The sequence below is a fragment of the Lupinus angustifolius genome, chromosome LG11, assembly GCF_001865875.1.
Source record: "Lupinus angustifolius cultivar Tanjil chromosome LG11, LupAngTanjil_v1.0, whole genome shotgun sequence".
Classification (NCBI taxonomy): domain Eukaryota; kingdom Viridiplantae; phylum Streptophyta; class Magnoliopsida; order Fabales; family Fabaceae; genus Lupinus; species Lupinus angustifolius.
This window is the reverse complement of record NC_032019.1, coordinates 16,082,745-16,109,397: the sequence shown is the minus strand read 5'-3', so window position 1 is coordinate 16,109,397 and position 26,653 is coordinate 16,082,745. Positions and strand designations below refer to the sequence as shown.

Genomic DNA, 26,653 nt, shown 5'->3' with positions numbered 1-26,653 from the left:
TTACTTGTTTTTGGCTTGAGAAACCATAGCCTTGGACAAGATAGAAAGTGTTTATTTTGCCATGTTTCTAAGTTAGATGTTTATAAGATTGATGAGTTTTGTTGAATAGATGGTTCATTATTATTCATGACTATGATACCACTTATTAAACTTTGTGGTTATGTTTAGAGGTGTTGAAATGATCATGAAACTTGTTGAATCTACCTTAGTAAACTTACTTTAAAGTGGTAAGTTTAACAAATGATATTTTGGTTTAAAAATGCTAACTTTATTATGTTATTCATGACTATAAAACCAATACCAATTAACCTTTGTGATTATGTTTGGAAGTGTTAAAATGATCATGGAACTTGTAAAATCTATTTTAGTTAACTTACTTTAAAGTGGTAAGACTAACAAATGATATATTGATTTAAAATATTATTTTAAGTATGAGATTAATACTATCAACACTTGTGGTTGTATTAGAAAAAGATGTGTTGAAATGACCATGGAAAGCTGTTACACAAAATATGGAATATACTTAAGATGACTTGCTTTAAAGTTGTAAGATCAACTTAGGAGATATTGATTTAAAATTATGGAATTGATTAAGAAACATACCTCAAAGTGGTGAGTATGACCTAAAAAGTCTCTATGAAAGTATAAATCTATGCGGTGATAAAAATATAAACTTGATTAAAATCTTACCTTCAAAATGATGGAAATAATGAACAAGACTTTCGAGGATAAAGGATGGTTCAAGAATGTGAATCTTGGACTGGATGGATGAAAGCAATTGAGTTCATAAATGGGTTAAAATGATGTATTTACCTTAGGGTTATCATGTAAAAATTTAACTCACAAATCACTAATTTGTTTTTGTGTTTAGTTTTGAAGATTTCGAAGTCGGACAACCTAACCATTCGCGTAAAAGAAATCAATCGCTCAACAACCTAAGGTGAGGTGTCTAAATATGATAGATTATATTTGTGTATCAAGAAACCCATACTTAATCAAATGTTTGCGTGTCTGGATTAAGTACAGATAATTTCTTAAGTTGTATGTTTTATGATAGATTAAAATATTGAGTAATATGGTAGATAACCACGAAGGAACACCACTTGAAAAACTAAAACCTGTAGTGATCGAAAACAACGGTGGTATTCGATCTGGTGCCCCAAAAGGTTGAGAGAGTGGTCCTGGCCACTAGACCAACCATGCCTGGGCGAGCCAGGCATGGCGAGCCAGACACGCCTGGCCATTGGACCAGCCATGCTTGGGCAAGCCATACACGCCTAGCCACTGAGTCAGCCACGCCTGGGTGAGCCAGACACACCTGGCCACTGGACTAGCCACGCCTGGGAAAGCCAGACATGCCTGAACGCTGAGTCAGCCACGCTTGGGCGAGCCAACCACGTCTGGGAGAGGGCCACACTGCGTGCTTGGCATGTTTTGGGCGGTTTTGGGCGCTCAGGCAACAATACCTCGCCCGGGCGAGGACCAGACAATGATTTCGATCAGTTTTTGGTGGATTTGTCACTTTAGCAACAGTCCCTTGCTTGGGCGAGATCCAGGCAGAGAATTGAGTATGTTTTGATGAATTTTTTGCTTGAGCGACAATCTCCCAATGAGAGACGGACAACGATTTTGATTTTTTTTATTGCTTAGGCAATAGCCCTAGCTTGAGTGAGAAGGTATTTGATACTTGGGAGAGACAGTGGCTCAAGTGAGGAGTCTAATGCCCAAATTAACAAACTTATACAATTACCTTTGTTCTTGCGCCTTATTAGGGCAAGGTTTCCGATGTTGATGTCATGATTGGGGCGATGCCGAAAAAGGATTATATGATACCATGTAGCGAGGTCGACTAACCGTAAGAGGCTTGGTCATATGGCCGTCTAGGGTAATTCAACGACGGTTTGTAGTGGTAAAGCTGTTATTCCTCTATTACATGATGACGTAATATCGAGTCCCACAAGAAACATTCCTTTGGGAGATGTCTTAGGCTGAGCCGATCATATAAAAGAATGATTAATAGATTTAATCAGCTAACCTCGGTTAGTGTACATACTCATTATGGATAATGAAGTAGTGGAGAGGAAATTTACGGGAGACGAACGATCCCCACAATGTTGAGAGGGACGGCGATGGTGGTGATTCGTCAGCAAAGTCTCGACGGAGAGTCTAGGTGAGATGAGTCCCTTCTATTCCTGGATGAGGTATTTTGTTGGATCGGACAGTTTTCACAGTGCAAACTAGACGATTTCTGACAACCCCTCTTGGCAATCAGGATAGATCATATATCCTTGAGATGAATAATTTGGTGCATTCAAATCGGCTTGTTATGGGACCTGTTCTCTCGGTTATTTCCGAATAGTTTATTGGGAGGATATTGACGTAAGGATGGATGAAATAAACATGGTATTCATACATTAAGCTCGTGGATATTGATCCTCATGGTTTGAATTATAACATCATTCATCATTTGCCTTTGTGTATGTGATATATCTATATATATATATATATATATTGTGTATATTATGTGTGTATGTCTATATGTGATATTCTGTGTAATTCCATGTCGTCAATGAATAATATGGATTAGATGTCTTAATCCATTTTCTTTTTGTTTGTCTTCTGTTCACGTTCTTGTTCAGATGGACCGTTCAACGAGGATTCAGAGCTACCGATTCTCGATGTCCCAAGAGGAGGCATGGATGATTGATGGAGATCATTACACCTACACGGGCCCTTGTGCCTTAGAGTTGGAGATGGTTTGTGATGGATCCACGATACACTTCCCATCCCATTATGCGAACTTGGAAGCTTCCTTCACCTTGCCCGATCGGAGACCGGCACCTGCCATATCATCTACTTAGTATATGACTCCTCACGAACAGCTGCTGCGGGACCATCTATGAGGCGACAGATTTGGGAGGACGTGATCAGTTTCCCACCATGGAGGAGAGCTGCTCGGTGAACAATGCGCGAACCTCAGGCAGATGCGAGAGCGGGGATTAGGCCGCATAATTTGTCCTAAACCCGAAGGAGGAGATGAAGGCTGAGGAGGAGCTGGAAACTGAAAAGGAGGATTGTGTGGAGTTAATTTGCATAGAGGACTCCATCGAGGTAGTAGACCTCTCCTCTGATTCCGAGATGGAGGAGGATCCAAGCGAGTGTTCTAGCGCACCCGTGGACACTGGAGCTAGCTACTAGAAGCCATTTCTATTTTGTTTTGCTTTTTGATAAGGGTATATGTGTAGGATACTTTTGATGTGCTGAATGACTCAACTTATTTTATATAATTTCAGTTTAGGTGAAGATTTCATTCTGCCTTGTATTTGGTACTAACGTAACACGCTCTTTCAATGAAGAATTATTCAAAGATTTGTTGAGTTGTCTTTGGTTACCATTAGGTAACGATTATTAATTTTCCGCAATTTATGTTACTTAAAGTGGTGTCCCAAAAAGGAAACAAATATAAGGAAAATAAAATTATATTACATTATTAAAAAAATTACCTATTTTTGAGCAATATTTTTGGAGTAATTTCGGGGCGTTACAAACAAACTCATAATCCATAGCATGTTGGGTATGACACCTTTCTTCTTTGGCAATAGTCATTCTCTTATCACTTGTGTCTTCAAGATCCTCATGATAAACTGCATATTTTGAGTATGAAATAGCCTTCATATTAGTTGTAGATTTAGCTTCTTTGCCCCATAAAAGAATGGATTTTTAAAGGTCCATGAATCCTAATTAGCATGTGAAACCATACCTTGCTTAATTTTTTAGGTTACGACAACTACTGGAATGAGTTTTTTAGAAACTGCAAAGTTAACATCTCTCCTCTGTCTCTTGTTCTTATCTGATGCAAAATTCAACTTGTCTTTCTTGTCATTCAGTGGGCCCATATGAAATTCTACATGGCTATCTCATTATCATAAGAAAAATCTGTGTGTGCATGAGATTTCTCCCTCTTCACATTGTTGTGTGTTGATTAAATTTCCTTTGAAACCATGAGTATGTTGGAATTACTGCACTACACAAGTTGTAGATTGAATAAATGGAATGAATAGAGGAAGTAAAGAAAAAGATGAGAGAATCGTGTCTACGTATATTCCTCTTTGTATTGAATCTTGGAGAATCAGTCTTACAAAAATAATTTGTATACATTATATTTATATCATTGTCCACTAACTACTTAACAAGAATAGCAAACTAACATAACTGTCTCGTTAATCGATTATACATGTTGTTAATCGATTAATGTGTCACTAATAAACTAACATAACTGTTTCAATAATCGATTAACATGTCACCAATAAACTAATATAACTGTCTTGTTAATCGATTTTACATGCTGATAATCGACTAACGGGTCTAGCTGATTGAATTACAACTAATTCAACATCCTCCCTTAATTCAAGCTAGCTAGACTAGCCATTCCAATATTATTTATGAGTTCTTCAAATCTTCCCTTCTTCAATAGTTTAGTTAGTATATCAGCCAATTGATTTTCTGAACTGTAGAAATTCAATTCAATCTTCCATTTGCTCACTTCCTCCATTATGTAGTGAAATCTTTTATTTCAATGTGCTTACCATGAGCTACAAAATTCATTGCTAGAATTATTGTTGATCTGTCGTCTATCATAAGCTGCAATTTCTTCTCTGATTTGAAATGCAATTCTTCCATTAGAGCACTCAACCACACAGCTTGACAAACACTCTTGCTAGCTGCAATATACTCAGCTTCACATGATGATAAGGCAGCCACATCATGCTTCTTAGAACACTAACTTATAGGGGCAGTGCCTAGCTGAAAGAGATACCTCGTGGTGCTCTTCATATCTGTTTTATCTCCACATCAGTCCGCATCAGAGAATTCAACCAAGCTATTGTTTCTGCAACTATCAAGCTTTGTAGAATACATGATTCCATAGCCCAACGTTCCTTCTAAGTACCTTAACAACTTCTTCACAGCACCTAGATGACCCTGTTCGGGAGACTCCATGAATCTGCCCACCCATCCAACTCTAAACGCAATGTCGGGTCTAGAGTTGCATATGTATCTCAATGACCACACCATTTATCTATATAAGGTTTTGTCTACATGTTGATCTGATTCATCTCTGCATAAAACAGTTCCTGAATCAATAGGAGTTGAAATTAGATTGCAATTCATCATCTTAAATATCTGCAATACATCAACAATGTACTTCCTTTAGTGCATGAAAACTCCAGCTTCAATTCTCTTGAATTTAATGCCTAAGAAGTAAGAAAGTTATCCTAGATCAGTCGATACCTATTGATGATGTATGCAGTTGTTGAAACAGCTTCACTCGAAAACTTCTTTGGCAGGTTCTTGGTTTTAATCATGCTTCTAGCCATGTTAAGTAGAATTTTGTTTGCTCTTTCTGCAGTGCCATTGTAGGGGGCAATAACTTCATGAAAGATCCCCTCTTTGATGCAAAATTCACTTAATTTATCAGAGGTGTACTCACCTCCACCATCTGATCTTAATTGCTTCAATTTTAGATCACTCTTCCTTTCAACTTCAGCTTTAAATCTCTGAAATTTCTCAAACACCTCACTCTTCCTCTTTAACAGGTAGATCTATACCTTTCTGGTATGATCATCAATGAAGTTAGGAAGTATCTATTCCCTCCAATTAAATCTTCTTCAAAGAGACCACATACATCACTATAGAATACTTCCAAAGGCTTTTTTGTTTTTGAAGGTATGTCAGAAGCAAATGAGTTTCTTGTTTGCTTACTCACTTGACATTCATCACACAATGTTTCTGGTGCTGTAATGAGTGGTAATCATGTCACAGAATTATTTTTGCTTAGTGATTCTAAACTTCTAAAATTTAGATGATAATACCTTTGATGCCATAACCAAGTGATTTGTTCTGCAGTTGTTTGAAGGCACTTTTGCTCACCAATTTTTATCTGAACTTTGAAGGTTCTATTTGAGGATAGTGGAGCTTTGAGAATCTTCTGATTATTCTGGTCAAAGACAGTGAGCATACCATCTTTCATCACCATTTCATAGCATTTCTCCAATAGTTGACCAAGGTTAAGAACATTATTCTTCATCTTTGGTACATATAGTACATTGGAGATGTATGATTTTCTGCCATCATGCCTTCGAATCAGCACTTTTCCAACCCCTTCAACGGTGACTGAGCTTTGATATGCAAAGTTCACATTACTCTCGGTTGTTTCATCAAGAGTCGTAAACCAATCTCTCCTACCTAACATATGGTTAGAGCAGCCTGTGTCCAAGTACAAAAACTCTACATTTTCACAATTCCCTTGATCCTTCTTTGTAGTGGCCATCAATAGACAGTGATCATCATCAGATTCACTATCATTGTGTGCCAACCTAACCTCCTCTTCCTTCATGTTTGACCATTTATTTAGTTTGCATTCAGATGCAAAGTGCCTATAATTTTTGCAATTATAGCATTGTACTTTCTTTTTATCTTTTTTTCTCCTGCTTTCTGAACTCTTGTTTGAACCTTTTGAATCAAACTCTCTACCTGACTTCAAGTTGTTGTCATATCTTCTTGAAGAGGATCGTTGCTCATTTGGTCTCCATCTACTGTTATAATTCTTTTCTTTATTCTTCTTATTCTATTGATTAGGAATCTTCTTATTGAATTTGGCCTGCAAAGCTTGATCACCAAATCTGTCAGGATTCCTCTCTTTCAGCCCCAATTCATGGACTTCAAGAGATCCTTGCAATTCTTCAATCTTGTAATCTTCAAGATTCTTGGATTCTTCTATTGCAGCTACAATGTGATCATACTTAGAAGTGAGTGTCCTAAGTATCTTTTCAACAACAAATTGGTCCTTCATCTCCTCCCCACATGACCTCATCTGATTAGTGAGAGTCAGAATTTTGGTCATGTATGTAGAAACAAATTCACTTTCATCCATCTGAAGGAGTTCATATTGCCTACGCAAGGTTTACAATCTTACATTCTTGATCTTTGCAACTCCCTCATAACTTTTCTCCAAGTTATCTTCGACCTGCTTTAATGCTTATGCCACACTCATCTTCTCAAAATTGGCACCATCAACATATTGATGGATGAGGAACAAAGCTTTGCAATCTTTCTTCTTTTCCTCTTTCTAGGTTTCCCTTTGAGTCTCGGTGGCATTGTCACCAATTTCTTGATATTCGTTTTGTACAATCTCATAAACTTCTTGAAATCCAAAGATTGCCTTCATTTGGTTTTTCCATCTATCATAGTTCTTTCCATCCAAAACTAGCAAGGTCATAGCAAATCCATTGATATTTGTCATCCTGCAACAAACACTCTTCTTTGACTGTTGGCCCTTTTGATCGTGGATTCACACAAAATCACCTTCTTCTTCGTCACTTTCACATGTCCCTTTTGTCCAGAATTGATTCACACAGAATCTTTGCAAAGCTCCTAAATACCACTATTGGAATTACTGCATTACACAAGTTGCAGATTGAAGAAACGGAATTAATAGAGAAATGAATAGAGGAAGTAAAGAAAAAGATGAGAGAATTGTTGTATGTATATTCCTATTTGTATTGAATCTTGGAGAATCAGTCTTACAAAAAGAATTTAAATACATTCTATTTATATTATTGTCCACTAACTACTTAACAAGAATAGCAAATTAACAAACTAACATATATGTCTCGTTAATTGATTATGCATGTTGTTAATCGATTAACGGGTCACTAATAAACTGACATAAATGTCTTTTTAATCGATTAACGGGTCTAGCTGATTGAATTACAACTAATTCAATAGAGTATCCTTCAGTTTTGTATAGTTACTAACTTTGTAGGGTTTCTTCTTAACCGTTACCCAATCACCTACTAACTGTTTATGGTCTTCACTAAGAGAAATTTCATAATTTCCTCCCAAGCGATTTGCCCTGTTTTTCTCCTCATTTAATTCAACATTTCTGGTTGTTGGATTTTGACTTCCTGGTGGAGTAGACAATGGAGTCTCCTTGGACGGTGGTGGTGTTCTAGTTGAAGTCATGGCTGGTTGGCCTAGAGTCTTCTTGCATGCTTTGTCTAGGTGACCATAATAGCTACAAATAGTGAAAATGTGGTGCAATCCCTCATATTCTACATGATACCAAAAACCTTTTAGCCAAATCTTACCAATAACTGGTTTATCTGGATCTACTTCCACACAAACTCTTGCAAAATGCCCCCTCTTCACATCAAACGTGTTGCTATCAACCTTCACCGGTTTGCCAATAGATGCAGCCAATGTTATAAGAATACTCTCATCATAGAAGAACACATTCAACCCAGGAAATCTTATCCAAACATTGTTCTCTCTATTTTGGCCTTAGGAGAGACAAAGTCTGAAGTCCATGTTTGCATAGTGAGATAATGGTCAAAAATCATCCATGGACTCTCATCCATCACCTTGGTACAATCGACATCTTCCTCAAACGTATTCATTACCAATATCCATTATTTCAGATCATGCCTTCAATTTCCACAACCTTGTTAATCTTTCCTTCATTATGTTATATCCCATTGTCTTACCAAGAAGACTCACCACAAGGGCATCTTGCAATGGCTCATAAAGACCATCAAATACTGAATCATTGATATGCACCATTGGCTTATGTGGGTTACCATTTTCAAATTCAATTGTTGTTTATTTCGCCTGGAATAAGTCTACTTTAGATATAGGGGCTGGTGATTTCTTGGAGACAAACACCATATCCTTGAAAGAGGCTTTGATAGGAGTTGCATAGAAGACGTAGCTTGCCTCCATTTTTCAGATAAGACAAAGTTGACGCTCTCCTTTGATTGACGGCGTGGTCGTTTTCTGTCATTTTTTCTCAGTTTTGTTGTTCTCTCCCTTAGAAGTTGAACTTTGTGAGTATAGTTTTGAAGATAAACTTTGTGACTGTAGTGTAGAAGTTGAACTTTGTGAGTATAATGTAGAAATTTTGGCATCACTTCTGCACTATACTCACGAAAGTGCACCCAGGAAGTTAAAATATGTTGGCAATTAAAATTGAAATTGCCTTTAGAAGTAGATGATATGGGAAGAAAATATAACGAACAAATATTTGTATTGAAGGAACAATAATACACTGAAACACTTTGTAACTAAATTATACACACAAACTAGCACTAGAACTCTCTCAGACCTTCACTAAGCTCACTGGAGCTTTTGTCACTTTGATTATGTTTTGCAACACTTTTTCGCAATGAAACAAGCCATAGAATAGGTCATATTTATACTTGTATGAGGCGGTTAAAAATTTGGTGACTAATGGATAGCTATAGAACTTTATCAACTTGTGATGATAAGACAATAAGCTCATGGTCTTCAATTTGCCTACAACAAGTTCACATTTTTTTACTTTTCAAAAACTTAATTGCTAAGCATTTGATCTCAAGATATTTGTTGAACCTTCATACAATTAATGTTGGACAAGTTTAACCTCCAACATCCTCCCTTAAACTTGGCTCAATCATTCCAAGCATTTTCTTCAACTTTAGGAACAAATTGACTTTGAGTGGCTTTGTAAAGATATCTGCTATTTTGTCTTCTGACGTGCAATATTCCACTACAATTTCTTTATCTCTAATCAAATCACGAATGTAGTGATGTTTGATATCGATATGTTTTCCCATGAAACACTTGATTCTTTGTTAGAGCAATTGTTGATTTATTGTCACAAAATATCTCCAACCTGATTTACTTTAACATATAAAGCATGCTCATATGGACTTTTGTAAAACCCATTGTTGATGAAGTATGTGTCAATACGTGTGTACCAAGCTCTGGGCGCTTACTTCAATCCATATAGAGCTTTCTTCAATTTGTAAACCTTATCTTTCTCTCTTTGATGTAGATAACCTGGTGGTTACTCTACATAAACTTCTTCTTCAAGTACACCATTCAGAAAAGCTGACTTGGCATCCATTTGAGAAATCTTCCATTGATTTTGCACAACAATGGAAATAATCATACATATTGTGTCCATTCTAGCAACTGGAGCAAAAACTTCGAAATAGTCAATGCCAGGTTTTTGTTTGTACCCTTTTGCTACTAACCGAGCTTTGAACCGATCAACATCTCCACTTGGATTGTACTTTGTTTTATAGACCCACTTGACACCGATCGACTTCTTTCCTTCAGTAAGTGTTGTTAACTCCCATGTATCATTCTTCTCAATGGCATGAATTTCTTCACCCATTGCTTTTATCCGACAATATTCGTTGATTGCTTTCTCATATGTCACTAGATCATAATCAGCAAATAAAGCATAATAAGCTACTTCTTCCTCCTTATCATCAGGATCGTCATCTCTTCCAACTTCATAATCTAGCAAGTGAGTGGGTGGACGACGCTCCCTTTGTGGATATTTATGAGTTGGTGAGTCCAATGTTGATTCAATTGGTAGTTCATCAACTTTATCATCTACTTCTTCAATTATAGTAATTGGTATAGGCCGCAAATCTTTGCCTTTTTCTAACATGTCCCATACTCCATCTTCATCAAAGGTAACATCTCTACTGACGATTACCTTTTGAGTTTCTGGATTGTACAACTTGTAGGCTTTTGTTTCTTCACTGTATCCTATAAAGATGCATTTTCTGCCTTATCATCAAGTTTCTTCCTCAGTTGATCAGGAATATATGCATAAGCAACACAACCAAAATTTTTTAAGTGACTCAAATTTGGCTTTTGCCTGCTCCAAGCTTCTTCTGGGGTTTTATCACGAACACTTTTAACAGGACACCTATTCAATAGATATACTGCACAAACCACTGCTTCAGCCAAAAAAATCTTTGGTAATTTCTTGCAAAGGAGCATGCTTCTAACCATATCCATGATTGTTCTGTTCTTCCTTTCTACCACTCCATTCCGTTGAGGAGTGTATCTTGCAGTCATCTGGTTCTTAATTCTCTCATTTCTCAAGAAATCATCACAAACAACATACTCCGTTCCTCTATCACTTCTTAAGGTTTTTAGAGTATAGCCACTTCGCCTTTCAACATACGCCATAAATTTTTTAAGCGTATCACAAGCATCAGATTTATTTTTTAGAATGTAAACCCATGTCTTCCTGCTAAAGTCATCAATGAAAGTAATAAAATATATGTTACCTCCATTGGATGGAACTTCAACATAGCATAAATCAGAGTGCACCAGCTCAAGTGGTTTAGAAGCTCTCCATGCACATCCTTTAGGAATAGGATCCCGATGCTTCTTGCCTATTACACAATCTTCACATAGTTGATCAGGAGCTTTGATATTAGGCAAGCCAATAACCCATTTTTTATTTGCAAGGAACTTGATACTATCAAAGTTGAAATGTCCCAGACGCATGTGCCAAAGTCAATTATCATCCATAGCTGCAGCTTTTCAAAACAAATTAGCATCATACTTGATATTCAATGGAAATAATCGATTCCTTGACTTGTGTGTCTTTGCTATCAAGCCCATCTCAGCATCATTTATAGTGCAACCTCCCTTGTTGAATTTTAAATTATAGCCTTTCTCAGCAAGTTGTCCCACACTTAAAAGATTCTGACATATACCAGGTGCATAGAATACATCAGAAATATAATTCAAAGATCCATCCTTTAATATGATAGTTATTTTCCCTTTTCCCAAAACTTCAAGTTTTGAATTATCACCAAGCTTGACTGTGGCATGGAAGTTTTCATCTAGGTCGGAAAATAATTCTTTATTCCCACTTAAATGATTACTGCAACCTGTATCTAGTAACCATTGGTTCTCATTTTTACTAGTAGCTACAGTATGACATGTTGTAAGTACCATCTTGATTTCCTCTTCAGTTTCTGCAATCTAAGCGTGACTATTTCTAATATTCAATGCTTTAGTACGACATTCACGACTATATTGACCATATTTTTTACAGTTATGGCACTGAATATGAGATTTGCATTCAGATTGAAAATGTCCGTACTTTTGAAATTTGTGGCATTGAATATTAGATTTATTTTGAAAGGAGTCACTACCTCGTGTACCTTGTCTTGTATGAAATTGAGGATTCCTCCCTCCACCTTTGAAATTCCGACCTCTTTGAAAGTGATTCGCCCTTCTTTGCAGAGGCCCGTCATTTTTCACATTTGTTTGAGCTTTTAAAGCTTCTTCAAATGTGCCACTTGATCTCTCGTTCATCCTCATCTCCAGTGATTCCAAAGATGCTTGCAAATCATTTAGAGTTATTGTAGTGAGATCTTTTGCTTCCTCAATGGTTGCTACCACGTAATCAAAACGGGATGAAAGGGTGCGCGTAATTTTCTCCACAACTTCTTTCTCCTTTATGTCATTGCCATTAGATTTCATTTTGTTGACAAGCTTGTCTATTCGTGAAAAATAATCACGAATGCTTTCATCTCTTCCTTGCTCCATCAGCTCAAATTGACGTTTTAAGCCTTGTATCATCGTCCGTTTGACTGGGTCGGCACCTTCATAAGTTTTGAGCAAAATTTCCCAAGCCTCTTTTGCTGTTTTGGCATGGAAAATTATCTCAAAAACAGACAGGTCCACAAATTGACGGATAAGAAATAAAGCTTTTTCATTTAGCATACGATCTTTTTCAACTTGTTGTTCATTGGCTTTTCCTTTATCTCCTTCAGTTTGTTCAGCAAAACCTTTCTTGATAATTTCTCCATACCCTTTGGTTGTTAAACACATCTCCATCAACCATTTCCACATGGCAAAATTTGATCTTCCATCGAACTTGAAAATAGTTGTTTGAAATTGACTTGCTCCTATGCTGGAACTTGCTACCATTTCTTATACAACTAGCTTTGATACCAGATGTTGACAATTAAAATTGAAATTGCCTTTAAAAGGAGATGATATGGGAAGAAAATATAACGCACAAATATTTGTATTGAAGGAATAATAATACACTCAAACACTTTGTAACTAAATTACAGACAAACTAGCTCTAGAACTCTCTCAAACCTTCACTAAGCTCACTGGAGCTTTTTTCACTTTGATTATGTTTTGCTACACTTTTTCACAATGAAACAAGCCATAGAATAGGCCCTATTTATACTTGTATGAGGCGGTTAAAAATTTGGTGACTAATGGACAGCTATAGAACTTTATCAACTTGTGATGATAAGACAACAAGCTCATGGTCTTCAATTTGCCTACAACAAGTTAACCTTTTTTGACTTTTCAAAAACTTAATAGCTAAGCATTTGATCTCAAGATATTTGTTGAACCTTCATGCAATTAATGTTGGACAAGTTTAACCTCCAACAAAATATCTTGGCTTTGCGACTACAATTACCAAAGGTGTGTTACCCACAGAAAAACGATATACTTTAAAAGTTCACAAAATGAAACTAGATCCTATAAGTATAGGATAGTTAGGTACTAGTGGAAATGATGACACGTGATCTTATAAAAAATTTAGCGGTACAAATTTTGAATTAATTTAATTTTTTTAAAATCATCATACAACCTACAATTCACTCTGAAGTGGACTATCTAGTACTATACAGTGGTAAATGTCACACAATAATACATGAAAGACAACATGTAATAACTCTTATATCATTTTGTTTATTATAAAATCACATTTTCCCATTAAAAATATGAGTAAAAGTAATCACTTGTCACTTTATTATTGGAGAGAATCCTTATTCCAAAAAATTGTTGTACATGAATATGATTACAAGGAGAAGCAAAATGATAACGTTAGTATTAAATGTTGGAAAATAGTGGGTGGTAATGATAATTTGGGGATGAGTTAATGGAATAGAGTTGTTATGATAATATAACAAATAGTAGATAATGAGATGTATGATGAATAATGAGTTTGGTTGGTTAAAGGAAAAGAATATAAAAGCTCATTGAAAATATGAGAGGGTATCTTGATTTTGTATAAAAAATATGGATTTAAAAAACTTTTCCTTTTCCTTTTATTAGAAGAGAAGAAAAACAAGGAAGAAGAAGGAGCCAAGTCCATCACCGAAGCAATCATAAAAGAAGAAAGAATTTCTAGTTAGGCTTTTTTTTTTATTTTCTATTCTTTTAGAGTTATTGGGCTGTGTTTTTATTTTTGGGCTCAAGCCTTAGTAGGAAAGTTGGTCAGGCTTGGTTAGTTATTCTTGTTAGAATAACTTCCCCTTCTTTCTATATTTAGCTTCTTCCTTTTCTTTCTTTGTAACACTGAATATCAAAGCATAATTCAAGAGGAGGTTTTTTTTGTTCTTCTTCTGCATTGTTTCATTGAGCGAAGTTTTGTCAAGATGGAATGCTACGGGTTTTAACATGGTATCAGAGCTTACACTCTGAATACCCTCTGTTTCATTTTCTTTCCACTGCGCATTAATCTCTTTTCTTCTCCATCATTTGCAAAGATAGCTTCTTCGAATTGATATCTGAACCTCCTGCCCCTTTTCTCTAACAATGGAGAGTCGAATTGTCCAAGCCATTAATCCCCTTCAAGATCCAACATCCCCTTTCTTCATACCCCCGAATGAGAACCCTGGAATTTCTCTTGTCTCTGCCATTCTTAACTGCAAGAATTACCATGCCTGGTCTCGTGCTATATCGATGTCGATGAAGTACAAAAATAAACTCCAATTCCTTGATGGATCTCTCCCAAAGCCTTCCGTAGATGATCCATCCTTTCCTGCATGGGACAGATGCAACACTCTTATTGTTTCTTGGTTAACCCACTCCATTGAGAGCTCAATTGTTCAAAGCGTGTTGTGGATGGACACAACATTAGAAATATGGGACGACTTACGTGAGAGATACTATCAAGGAGACATATTCAGAATATCACAAGTGTTCAGAGAAATGTATACATTTAAGCAAGGTAATATGAGCATAGACACCTACTACAACCACATTAAGGGATTCTAGCAAGAAATTGACAACTTCAGACCAATTCCCTCATGCTCTTGCATAAACAGATGCACCTGTGATCTTATTCCTATTATTAGGTCCTATAGGAATCATGATTATGTGATATGCTTCCTTAATGGATTGAATGACCAATATGAAGGAGTAAGATCACAGATAATGCTAATGGATCCTTTACCCACCATCAATAAGGCCTTTTCGCTATTGATACAACAAGAAAGGCTCATAGATGCTCATTATAGTGAATCTAAGATCCTGATGAGCAGCATAGATAACCAAACTACCAATTCTAGTATTGACGATGGAGGAAACTCTCGAAGTGGTAGAGGTAGAGACAGGGGCAGAGGTTTTCAAAATCAAATAGGAAGGGGATAGGTTAGAACCTCAAATGGAAGAGGATTCAAGACCTATTCATATTGCCATAAATCAGGTCATACCATTGGCCAATGCTTCAAGAAGCATGGTTTCCCCTTGGAAACTTCAAGAATTTCAGTGTCAATAATATTGCTAGCATTGAGGGACAACCTTTTGAAGAAAGGGAGCAAAATGCTAACCAAGTTTCCAATGAACCAGCACCTAGAGCCAATATCACTCCTCAGCAGCATCAAACCATCTTGTCAATTCTCCAACAGCAACCCAATTCCAGAATTGGTCATAATACAAATTAGATTACCAGTCATCTGGTTGATTCCAGCAGTAAAGGTAACACATACATGTTGAATTACTTTACAAAATCTAATGATTGGTTACTTGACACAGGTGCTACTGACCATGTGTGTCATACCCTTTCTAATTTTCAAACCTACAAGCAAATTACCCCTATTGTTGTCACATTACCTAATGGCAGTCAAGTATCCACTGCAATATCAGGGAGTATTATGTTTTCTAACTCTCTACACTTATCAAATGTTCTGTATATCCCTTCGTTTCATTACAACTTCATTTCTATTTCAAAACTGGTTAATAGCATATCTTGCCAACTGATTTTCTGCAAAAACTCTTGTCAAATTCAGGATCTCCAATCTTCGAAGATGATTGGTGTTGCTGAAATAAGAAGTGGTCTTTATGCCATGAAGGACCCTGTGAAGATTTTGCCTACACCTAGCATACATAGGAATCAGTTCAAAAGCAATGTCCACTTTTTAGTTCTTGTAATTCTGTTTTGTGGCACAATAGATTAGGCCATCCTTCACATGATAAAATGATGCTTATGCATAGCCTTTTTCCCATCATTAAGTACAATAAGACCTTTGATCCTTATGATGTGTGCCATTTGGCTAAACAAAGAAAATTGCCTTATAACAAAAGCACTAGCATATCTGCTAAAAATTTTGATTTGGTCCATATGGACATATGGGGTCCTTACTTTATTCCAAGCACACTTGGCTTTGTTTCTCTTATTCATACCCAATTTGGATTAAGAATTAAGTGCATACGAAGTGACAATGGGAAGGAATTCTCTTTGTCCAGTTTCTATAGTGAGCAAGGAATTCAACGTCAAATTAGTTGTGTTGAAACACCCCAACAAAATGGGGTTGTTGAAAGAAAACATCAACACATTCATGGTGTAGCTAGATCTCTTGTTTTTCAATCTAACATTCCTCAATGTCTCTAGAATTTTTCCATGGCTCATGCAGTGCACCTTATTAATTTGCAGCCTAGTATTGTGTTGTCAAATAAGAATCCTTATGAAATTTTGAATAGCAAGTCACCTGATATCCACAATCTTAGATGTTTTGGCTGCCTGTGTTATGCTAGCACCCTGACCTCAAATAGAAAGAAACTCGATCACAGATCTAGGAAGTGTATTCTCTTAGGTTTGAGGCATGGTACCAAAGGATATGTCCTGATGGACATTAACAGTCATGAGATTTTCTTGTCTAGAAATACCATATTTTATGAGCACATTTCCCTTTTAAGCCTACTCAAAATAATCACCCTCGAATGAGAAATGAATGAAGTCATAATGCCAATCCCACTTATGATGTAGAGGACCCTATTATTACCCAAGATGTCATCTCTCAACCTTACAATGATGCTCCTTCTGTCATCCTACCTACAGCTGACACTACTAACACTCAAGGTGCTCCTGATAATAGTATTGATGTACCTTTTGCCTATAACCCTGCTCCTAATCACAATGATCATATTGTGCCTGAAAATATCACTACTGACCACATTGACCCCTCTATGCCAAGACAATCTCTTAGGGCTAAACATAAACCTCAGTATCTTAAGGATTATCATTGCACTTTGCTTACTAATTTTGTTGTTCATGAATCTTCAAAGGTAAGATACCCTGTTTCTTCAAGTATTTCTTATCATAGACTGTCCCCTGCTCATGAACAATTTTCTCTTAATATTTCTTCACACATTGAGTCTTACCATTACAATGAAGTTATTAAACATCAATGTTGGAGAGATGCCATTCAAAAGGAACTCAATGCATTAAATCAAAATCACACTTGGAGCATAACTACTCTTCTAGATACCAAGAAAGCTATAGGATGCAGATGGATTTTCAAAATAAAATACAAAGCTGATGGATCTATTGAAAGACACAAGGCAAGGTTGGTTGCAAAGGGCTTCACTCAAACAAAAGGAATTGATTACATGGAAACTTTCAGTCCAGTAATTAAAATGACCACCATAAGGGCCATTCTGTCCATAGCCTCTGTTAACAACTAGTACATTCAACAAGATGTAAATACAGCCTTTCATCATGGAGATCTGAAGGAAGTTGTATATATGAAAGTCCCCCTGGTTTGCTTGTTCCTCACCCTGATCTTGTATGCAAGCTCGAAAAATCCCTTTATGGTCTCAAACAAGCAAGTAGGCAATGGCATGCCAAACTCACTGATGTCCTTCTCCAATCAGGTTATGTTAAATCCATTGCTGATTACTCTTTATTCATTAAGTCCAATCACTCAAATTTTACAGCAATTTTAGTTTATGTTGATGACTTGATTTTGACTGGAAAGAACATCACAAAAATTAACCATATGAAGAATCTGTTGCATACTGAGTTTAGCATCAAGGATCTTGGTGATCTCAAATATTTCTTAGGGATGGAAATAGCTAGAACTACCAAGGGTATTCTGCTGTATCAGAGAAAATACACTCTGGATCTCCTTGAGGAGACATGAATGCTTGCCTACAAGCCCTGTTCCACTCCAATGGAGTATGCAGGAAAACTAGTTCATTCCAAATCAGGAACCACCTTGTCTGATCCAAGTCTTTACCGAAGGCTAATGGGCAAATTACTCTATCTAATTCATACTCGACCTGACCTCAATTTTGCAGTTGGTCACCTTAGCCAATTTATGTCATGTCCTACTAATGATCACCTAGATGGAGCCAAGAGAATCTTAAGATATCTCAAGGGAACCATCAGTACGGGAATTTTCTTTTCTTTTGCAGGTACAGATTTTAACATCAAAGATTACACTAACACAGATTGGGGAGGTTGCCCTGACACTAGAAGATCTGTCTCAGGCTACTGTTTTTACATTGGGAATGCTCTGATTTCGTGGAAAAGCAAGAAGCAACAAGTGGTTTCTAGATCCTTTGCCGAAGCAGAATACAGAGCTATGGCACTTGCCACTTGTGAGGCTCAATGACTTATTTATCTTCTCAATGACTTGCACATACCTCACCCTCAACCTGTGATGCTATACTGTGATAACCAATTTGCTCTTCATATAGCTGCCAACCCAGTCTTCCATGAACGAACGAAACACATAGAAATTGACTGCCATTGTGTTAGAGAGAAAGTTCAATCTGGCTTATTGCATCTTCTTTCTATACACACTACTTCATAGTTGGCAAATTTATTCACTAAAACTCTACTTCCTTCTCTGTTCAAGACTAACATTTTCAAGCTGGGTATGTTAAACATTCACCTACCAGCTTGTGGGGGCTATTAGAAGAGAAGAAAAACAAGGAAGAATAAGGAGCCAAGTCCATCACTGTAGCAATCATAAAAGAAGAAAGAATTTTTAGTTAGGTTTTTTTTTATATTTTCTATTCTTTTAGAGTTATTGGGCTGTGTTTTTATTTTTGGGCCCAATCCTGAGTAGGAGAGTTGGTTAGGCTTGGTTAGTTATTCTTGTTAGAATAACTTCCCCTTCTTTCTATATTTAGCTTCTTCCTTTTTTTCTTTGTAACACTGAATATCAAAACATAATTCAAGAGGAGGTTTTTACTATTCTTCTTCTGCGTTGTTTCATTGAGCAAAGTTATGTCAAGATGGAATGCTACGAGTTTTAACACCTTTTATAAATTATTCTATAGTTGGACATGACAATGTTACTAATCGATTGTGGCCTTGTGGGCTGCCCAAAGTCATATATCAATTGGTAAAGGTAGACAACTTCTGATGTCATATTAAATGTCCTTATTTTCTTACCATCAAATTTGTTTATGTTACTAGAGTTATGAAACATAAGTATAAGTACCTGAATTGAAATTTTGGAAACCACAATTTTTTCACCTTCCCCTAAGAAATTACACCCTTATTACCGTTAATAATAAATTAATAATTTTAAAGTTAATGGCCTTATTTCAAATCAATAATATAAATATATTTGAGATGATAGTGGACTATGTAATAATTATTTTCTCTCCCTTATTATAATTTTTTTTGCATATAAGAAGAATATAATTAGTCAACATGGAATTCAAAAAACATGCTTTAGAGACAAAATTGTCTAGTAGTATTTCTACAAAAAGAAAGTCTTTATTTTGGGAAGAAAAAATCCAACAAAATACGAGAAATATTTATATTCAATTTTACACACACATATGTATAACAAACACTTCAGTAGAAAAATAAATACAAATAAAACCCAGTCTACGCACCATTTTTATATCCCCTCCCCAAATTAAAACCAAACATATAAGTAGTTGCATAAATAAATTAATGATATACAAATTATCCATTTTCCCTATAAGGAAAATTTTAATAGAGCTAAGTAGAGCACATATAGTCCAGCATTTCAGCACAATAGTTCTAAATAATCATTTATTAGCCCTTGGTCTTGCACCATTATTATTAGTTTCATTGCTATTTCCTTTAGCAACATTTTGCAAAAGAGCTTCTCCAACACCTTCTCCAAGACCCTCAACCAACCCTCCTATGAATTCAATAACAACTTGGGATGCAACTCGTGCTGCAGCAGCAAACATGCTTGGTTTTTCTGGTGGTTTAATGTGGTTTGTTTGAAGCCCATTCACTTTGCTCTTAGCACACACTGCATGAAGATGATAATCACATACAGTGCAATTGTACACTCTCCCTGGCCTTCTTTTTTTGCACTCAGCACAAACAAAAGAAGATGAATCTGTGGTTGATGCTGTGGTTGGCATGATTGTAAGTGTGTGTGGATGAGATGGGTATTCAATTTCTGTGTTCAGCATAGCACAACATGGATGTAGAAGAAACCCACATGCTGTGCATATGAATGCAAAGCCTTTGCTGGGTTTGCCACAAACATCACATTTTGATTTTACTTTTCCACCTGAAACCCATAGTAAATATATATCATTTTATTAATAAGGTTTCCTAAATGATTTAATTAATAAATTAAATTCAGATAATGAGAATGCTAATAGATATATACTCTTTCCCATCAATTGGATAAAGATCTTATAACATATGTACCCAAATTATATTTTGGTTCGAATTTTCATTCAAACTGCCTTATCTTCATCCAAAAAGTTAAATTCGAAGTGACTAAAGTTATCCTTGTCAAATTCACTTAATCCAAATCCTCAAATAAGATGAAACCAGGACATCAAATCAGAAGAAGAACTTCCTTATTAGATTTAACTGGTAAAAAATATATGGTTGGATTGAAGTCATTGAAGGATATCATATATTAATCATTATCTATAAAAAGAAAATTTAAAATTTTATATAATTAATAATTATGTATAATATTATATTAAAATAATATATTTTTATTATTTTTTGACCGAAATAAAATAAAATATTAGAGTAGTGTAACATTTCATATTAGGTGAACCAGTTTATACTGATTTAACCAGATTTAATATGATCAGACCAAAATTTTTACAGTTCAATGAGGTTCAACTACTCATTCGATTAAGATCGCAAATTAGAACATTTTTCAAAACCAATTAGCGATCAGCCCGATCACACCGTTCTGTGTTCTCATAACATTAATACCAATGAAATGTATGAAGACATATGTAACATGTGATATCTAGACACAAATGAATTTTTATTTTTTGGTACTATCTAGAATAAATATTTAGGATTAAATTAAAATTTTAATGTATTATTGTATTATTTATATAGATAGGCCTCTTCCAAAGTTTTTTTGGAAGGGAGAACCTGCAGCCTAACCTATTTCTTTTTCTATATACATAGACCTGACCTATATCTATTAACTAATGGAAAGGAAACAAAGTTCCATAGAATTAAGAAAATTAATTAAATCATGAAGATCAAATTTATCTTATAGCGTCTTACTACATGGTTTTAAAACACATGTAAAGCTCAACTATCACATTACATACGTATAAGATTCTGTGGCGACCAATTTGTGTCAGTAATAATATTGTTCTTTTTGCGAAAAGATTTAGATCAAGGAAAGATATAAGGTTACGAATAATTTTAGTGCTGACTAAAATAAAATGACAGAATAACCAAAGTATGACATGCTTGTAAATTTGATGGATTAAACTTAGTTTTTTTCTTTTGAAGACCCAATATTTTCCAATAAATTTTTAATAAGTCTTGATGTAAGGATAAGTTTCTTAGTGACCAAAAAGTCACAGATTCGGATCGTAAAAATAATCTCTCTGCTTGTAGGATAAGGATCCGTGAGTAATCCCTCTTTGGAATGATCATGACCATAATTGAAGAGTTGTGTTAGTAACTAACCTGGTTTGGAATGGAACAAGATAGAGTGTTGGGAGTGTAAAGGATGGGCTTTGAGGGCTGAAGGAGCAAAAGCACAGAAATCATGCAGCTGAAAGTCACATTGTTGACAAACAAACCTCTTGCCAGACCCATATTCCTTGCAACCAGAACAAGTAAATAGGTCCCTAATGTCCAAACCTGATAAAGGGTGTTGTGGATGAGTGAAGTGAACAATTTCTTCCCCAAAAATAAGTTGTGGAGAGGTAGGGAATTCCACAGGAGGAGGGGATCTTTTTGTTACTAAAGAACTTGTTTTGGAATATTGATCTGTTGGGGCTATGATTTGGTGTTCTACTATGGTTGGATATTTTTGAAGTAGGAAGGTTCTTGCATCCATGACTTGTTTATTGTTCATCATATTCTACTACAAGAGTTTCACCCTTAAAGCTAATTGAAATTTTGTTTGGTGGAAGAAATGGGTAGTCATGACAGGGAATATATATTGTGCTATGTGGAATACTGTTCATTACTTAAAAGAGAAATTTTGTTTTTAAATTCTTTTGTAAATAAAAGTCCTGTTACCAGGTATGAGTACTAATAGTGATTCATTATTTCTTATTTTAATTATTGTTCTAAGATTTTCTTTAAAGATGAATGGGATGAATTCAGTGTACAATATGTAAGAATAAGGAGAAAACCACTAATATACTAAAGATTGGTGACATCCTTTATTAAAAAAGAGAGAAATTAATAAAAGAAATTATAGAATCCTTATTTGTTTTTTTTTTTTACGAGACAATAATATATAGTGTAGACAAAGATGGATATGAATATAAAGTATTGATCTAGTGATGTAAGGTCTTATTAATTTTTTAGATAGACCAAAATGTCAAAAGTTCAATTCCTGCAAACAACAAAAATTAATTCTTTACCCATAAAGTAAGAAATATTATTTGTTATACAAATAATAAAATAAAATATGAGTGATGTTAGGTATTTCATATTTTAAAGATGGAGCAAATATATAACACATAAATATGTATGCTTGACCATAAGTGGTTGGGTTGGACTACTTTGGCCTAAATCTTGGCATATGACACTCAAAAAAAGTTTTTAAGGGTCTATATTTATTTAATTTTAAAATTATTTAAATGAAAATTAAGAAAAAATCATCTCTACTCTCTTACATTTTAATTCTGGAGAGTCGAGTTATGTTATAAGTGGTTGGTTATAATAAAAGTAGATTGTGCTATTGGGAAACTTTATTGACTAGGCTAAAGAGTTTGAATCTCATATTTTTACTTTAATTTAAGCATTATCGTGGCAGGTAAGTCTCATAGCTACATTTACAAAATTATGATAAAAATGTGCTTTTATTTATTACTTCAGTACCCATTATAATGTTAAAATAATAAAATTATTATTATTATTATTATTATTCAAATATCTTGTGAAAATAGGACTTATTTCTTATAAATACCTTGTGAAAACAGGATGCCATCAAGGCATCTTGCATGTGCATGCTACACAAATGGTAGTAGCCATTTTGGGCATTTCTTTCACATCATTCTTGCTTGTGCCAAGCTGTAATTTGTTCTGTCTTTCTCTTAACTCTCTCCCACTATCCGCATCACACTTTAGGAATCCAACCCTCTCATGTATCGGAGATTGTAGTATTAAAAAGGGAAAATTTACACATGTGGTGCACCTTGACCGAAAAATTACAGTTTTGGTGCACCTTTTAAAAAAATTACAGAACTAGTGTAACTTTACATAAATCGGCAATGGAATTGCCGATTTCTGTATTTTTTTTCTCTCTCCTCCTCCAAAATCGGCACTGGGGAGGGAGTTTTATTACAAAATATTTTTTTTTCAAACTCCCCCCTAAATCGTCAATAGGGGGAGTTTTATACTTTTCATTTTTTTTTCTATCCCCTAAATCGGCAATCAGAGAGTTTTTGATTTTTTTTAACTTGTGGGAGTTATATTATTAGTTTTAGGGTTTAATTTTTCAAACACAAATCCTAACAACACACAACATAATAAATTTTGTCAACCCTAACTCTAATAACATAACACAATAATGAAAAAAACACAATAATGAAAAAAACACAATAATGAAAAACATAAAATATTGAAAAAAACACAATAATGAAAAAAACACAATAATGAAAAAAACACAATAATGAAAAAAACACAATAATGAAAAAAACACAATAATGAAAAACATAAAATATTATGTGAATATTATGTGTGTTTTTCATTATTGTGTTCTGTTATTAGAGTTAGGGTTGACAAAATTTATTATGTTGTGTGTTGTTAGGATTTGTGTTTAAAAAATTAAACCCTAAAACTAATAATATAACTCCCACAAGTTAAAAAAAAATCAAAAACTCTCCGGTTGCCGATTTATGGGATAGAAAAAAAAATTAAAAAAAATGAAAAGTATAAAACTCCCCCTATTGACGATTTAGGGGGGAGTTTGAAAAAAAAATATTTTGTAATAAAACTCCCTCCCCAGTGCCGATTTTGGGGAGGAGAGAGAAAAAAAATACAGAAATCCGCAATTCCATTGCCGATTTATGTAAAGTTAATTTTTTTAAAAGGTGCACCAAAACCGTAATTTTTCGGTCAAGGTGCACAACATGTGTAAATTTTCCATTAAAAAGAGATGATGTCACATATTATATATAAAATTTGGAAAAAAATAAGTGGATAGAGTAGTCAAACTACATTATTACACGTTTAGTTTAGGTTTTGAAATATTTATGGGATTAGTATAACTTATTAGGAAGTCGTAGATGATATCTATGATTTTGCTGATGTCGTGGACCAACAATGCGGGAACAATTGGAACTCGTGTCTGTCATTCATGAGTTTATATTTTTTCTCTCTCTGTAACTCTCATACACGAGTTCAATTTTTTTCCCTTTTCCAACAAATTTGTTTTATTTACTTCCTTCAACGGTTTAACTTTCACAAGCCACTCATAATTAAATCGTGAGATGAGAACCACGTGCTTCAGCTTTTGAATTTTTAACTCTTTTCATATTGGATTATCACATAACTAAACAATCATTTGATATAAAAAATTAAAATGATTTTAATTAAAATAAGTTCATTTAATAATCTATTAACATTATATTTTAAAATTAAGAAATAGATATGAAGAGAGAAAAAATAAGAAAGTGATTGAAAATTAAAGTATAATTATCTAGCAAAATCGTGGATGTTATCCACGACTTCCTAAAAAGTTTATATTAGTCCTGTAAATATTTTAAAACCTACACTAAACATGTGATAGTGTAGTTTAACTATACTATCCACATATTTTTCCTATAAAATTTTAATGATTTAGATTTTAAATTATTTTTAAATAAAATAATTCTAAAGAGTATTAAACTCCACATTTACCCTATATCTTAATAATAGAGAGAATCACAACCCTATTTTTATATACTCTTTCTAATATTTAGCTAGCTAATTCCACTCTCCCTTTTACTTGAGTTTTTTCTGTTAAGATTTTACCAAAGAAAATATGGATGATGAATACAAGTAAAGATAGATGAAAGACTTGCGTTTGATTTAGAATATGTCAAAAATTATGGATTTTTTGTTGTTGTTTGAACCACAATAGATATTATCATCAAACCATGTTTAATTGAAATCACTAGAGGGATCAAAAGTCCTGTCCAAGTCAGAGGTGGATCTTTGTTGTAACAGGTGGGGGCAACTGCCCCCGTCAATTTTTTGTGGCAAATTTTGAAACTATTTTTTTAATACTTTTTAGCTATACTCAAATGATGTGTTTACATTAACAAGGCGTTAGTCTAGTGATATAAGGCTTTGTTACATTCCTAGAAAGATCAAAATATCAAATGTTCAATTTCTGGTTTGAGAGTGGTGAACCTCGAAAGAGATTAGTTAGTTACTAACAAAACTGATAGAATACATTTGATATACAAAAAAATGACGTTTTCATGAAAATACTCACTCGAGCTCACATTTTTCTTCAATAGACCGTTTGAGTTTATTTGAGTTTGTAATGATTTTGCGCTCATAAAATAGATAAGGAATCAAAGTCTATTAATAATATAATTTGTGTGGCTCTTCTAAAAATTATATATAAGGAATCAAGTTCTCTTCATGTGTAAATATTGATATTGCTTATAATACTATAACTTCATTTGAGCCGTAATGATTTTACACTTATAAAATATATTTTGAGGATCATGGATTGTCTTTCTTAAACTTTGGAATAAAAGTCCTAATATGGTAATGTTTTTTATAAATGACTAAATATGTATACATTGATAGTGTAATTGTTTTTTATATATCAACAAATCATTTATCATTCATATATTAACCATCATTGACTCTCAAACAAAAGTAATACAAATCAATGGTGGATTATGTGCTAACAGTGTAAAAAAACTTTACATTGACGATACGTAGATTTTAAATTCTTCTATAAATCACTTAATATTGATAATATATGTATTTCTATGCAAAAGTTATACCCTATGAATTTGAATGAGTAAGATAAGATTAACTTGTGATGTCAATTTCAACATTTTATTGTTGATGTTATTATTCATTTATGTTTCATAAACTTTCAATCATCTTTGATTTAAGTGCAACTTTGATAATATGAGGAAAGTAAATGCATATTATTTACTTGATTAAGTTGGTCGTCTTATCTTAACTATTATGATTTAATTATTACAAACTTTTTAGCAACAAAGACAACCAAACAAAATTATATAGTAAGATAGAAGATAAATTTCTTCCAATCAACATTATAATTTATCTATCTATTAACTATATAACAAAAATAACTCATACCACATTATCATTTGTCACATGTCACATTGTCCT

At 34.4% G+C, this 26,653-nt stretch overlaps 2 protein-coding genes across 2 annotated transcripts; one reads left to right on the top strand and one right to left on the bottom strand.

Annotated features, from left to right (window-relative positions):
* On the top strand, positions 18,063 to 18,506 carry LOC109359761 (uncharacterized mitochondrial protein AtMg00810-like). The gene has a single exon (XM_019604456.1). It carries the CDS (start codon positions 18,063 to 18,065, stop codon positions 18,504 to 18,506), a length of 444 nt encoding a protein of 147 aa, XP_019460001.1.
* Positions 19,650 to 22,264, bottom strand: LOC109359325. The gene is made up of 2 exons (XM_019603946.1): positions 21,797 to 22,264; positions 19,650 to 20,405 (listed from the first exon to the last, which is right to left on the bottom strand). Exons 1-2 carry the CDS (start codon positions 22,191 to 22,193, stop codon positions 19,906 to 19,908), a joined length of 897 nt encoding a protein of 298 aa, XP_019459491.1. The 5' UTR covers positions 22,194 to 22,264; the 3' UTR covers positions 19,650 to 19,905.

Excerpts from the sequence above, each read along its gene's own strand:
- LOC109359325 (XM_019603946.1), bottom strand. The coding sequence starts at position 22,193 with ATGATGAACAATAAACAAGTCATGGATGCAAGAACCTTCCTACTTCAA. Across the intron at positions 20,406-21,796 it reads CTTGTTCCATTCCAAACCAG|GTGGAAAAGTAAAATCAAAA; the intron begins GTTAGTTACTAA and ends TATGGGTTTCAG.
- LOC109359761 (XM_019604456.1), top strand. The coding sequence starts at position 18,063 with ATGGAGTATGCAGGAAAACTAGTTCATTCCAAATCAGGAACCACCTTG.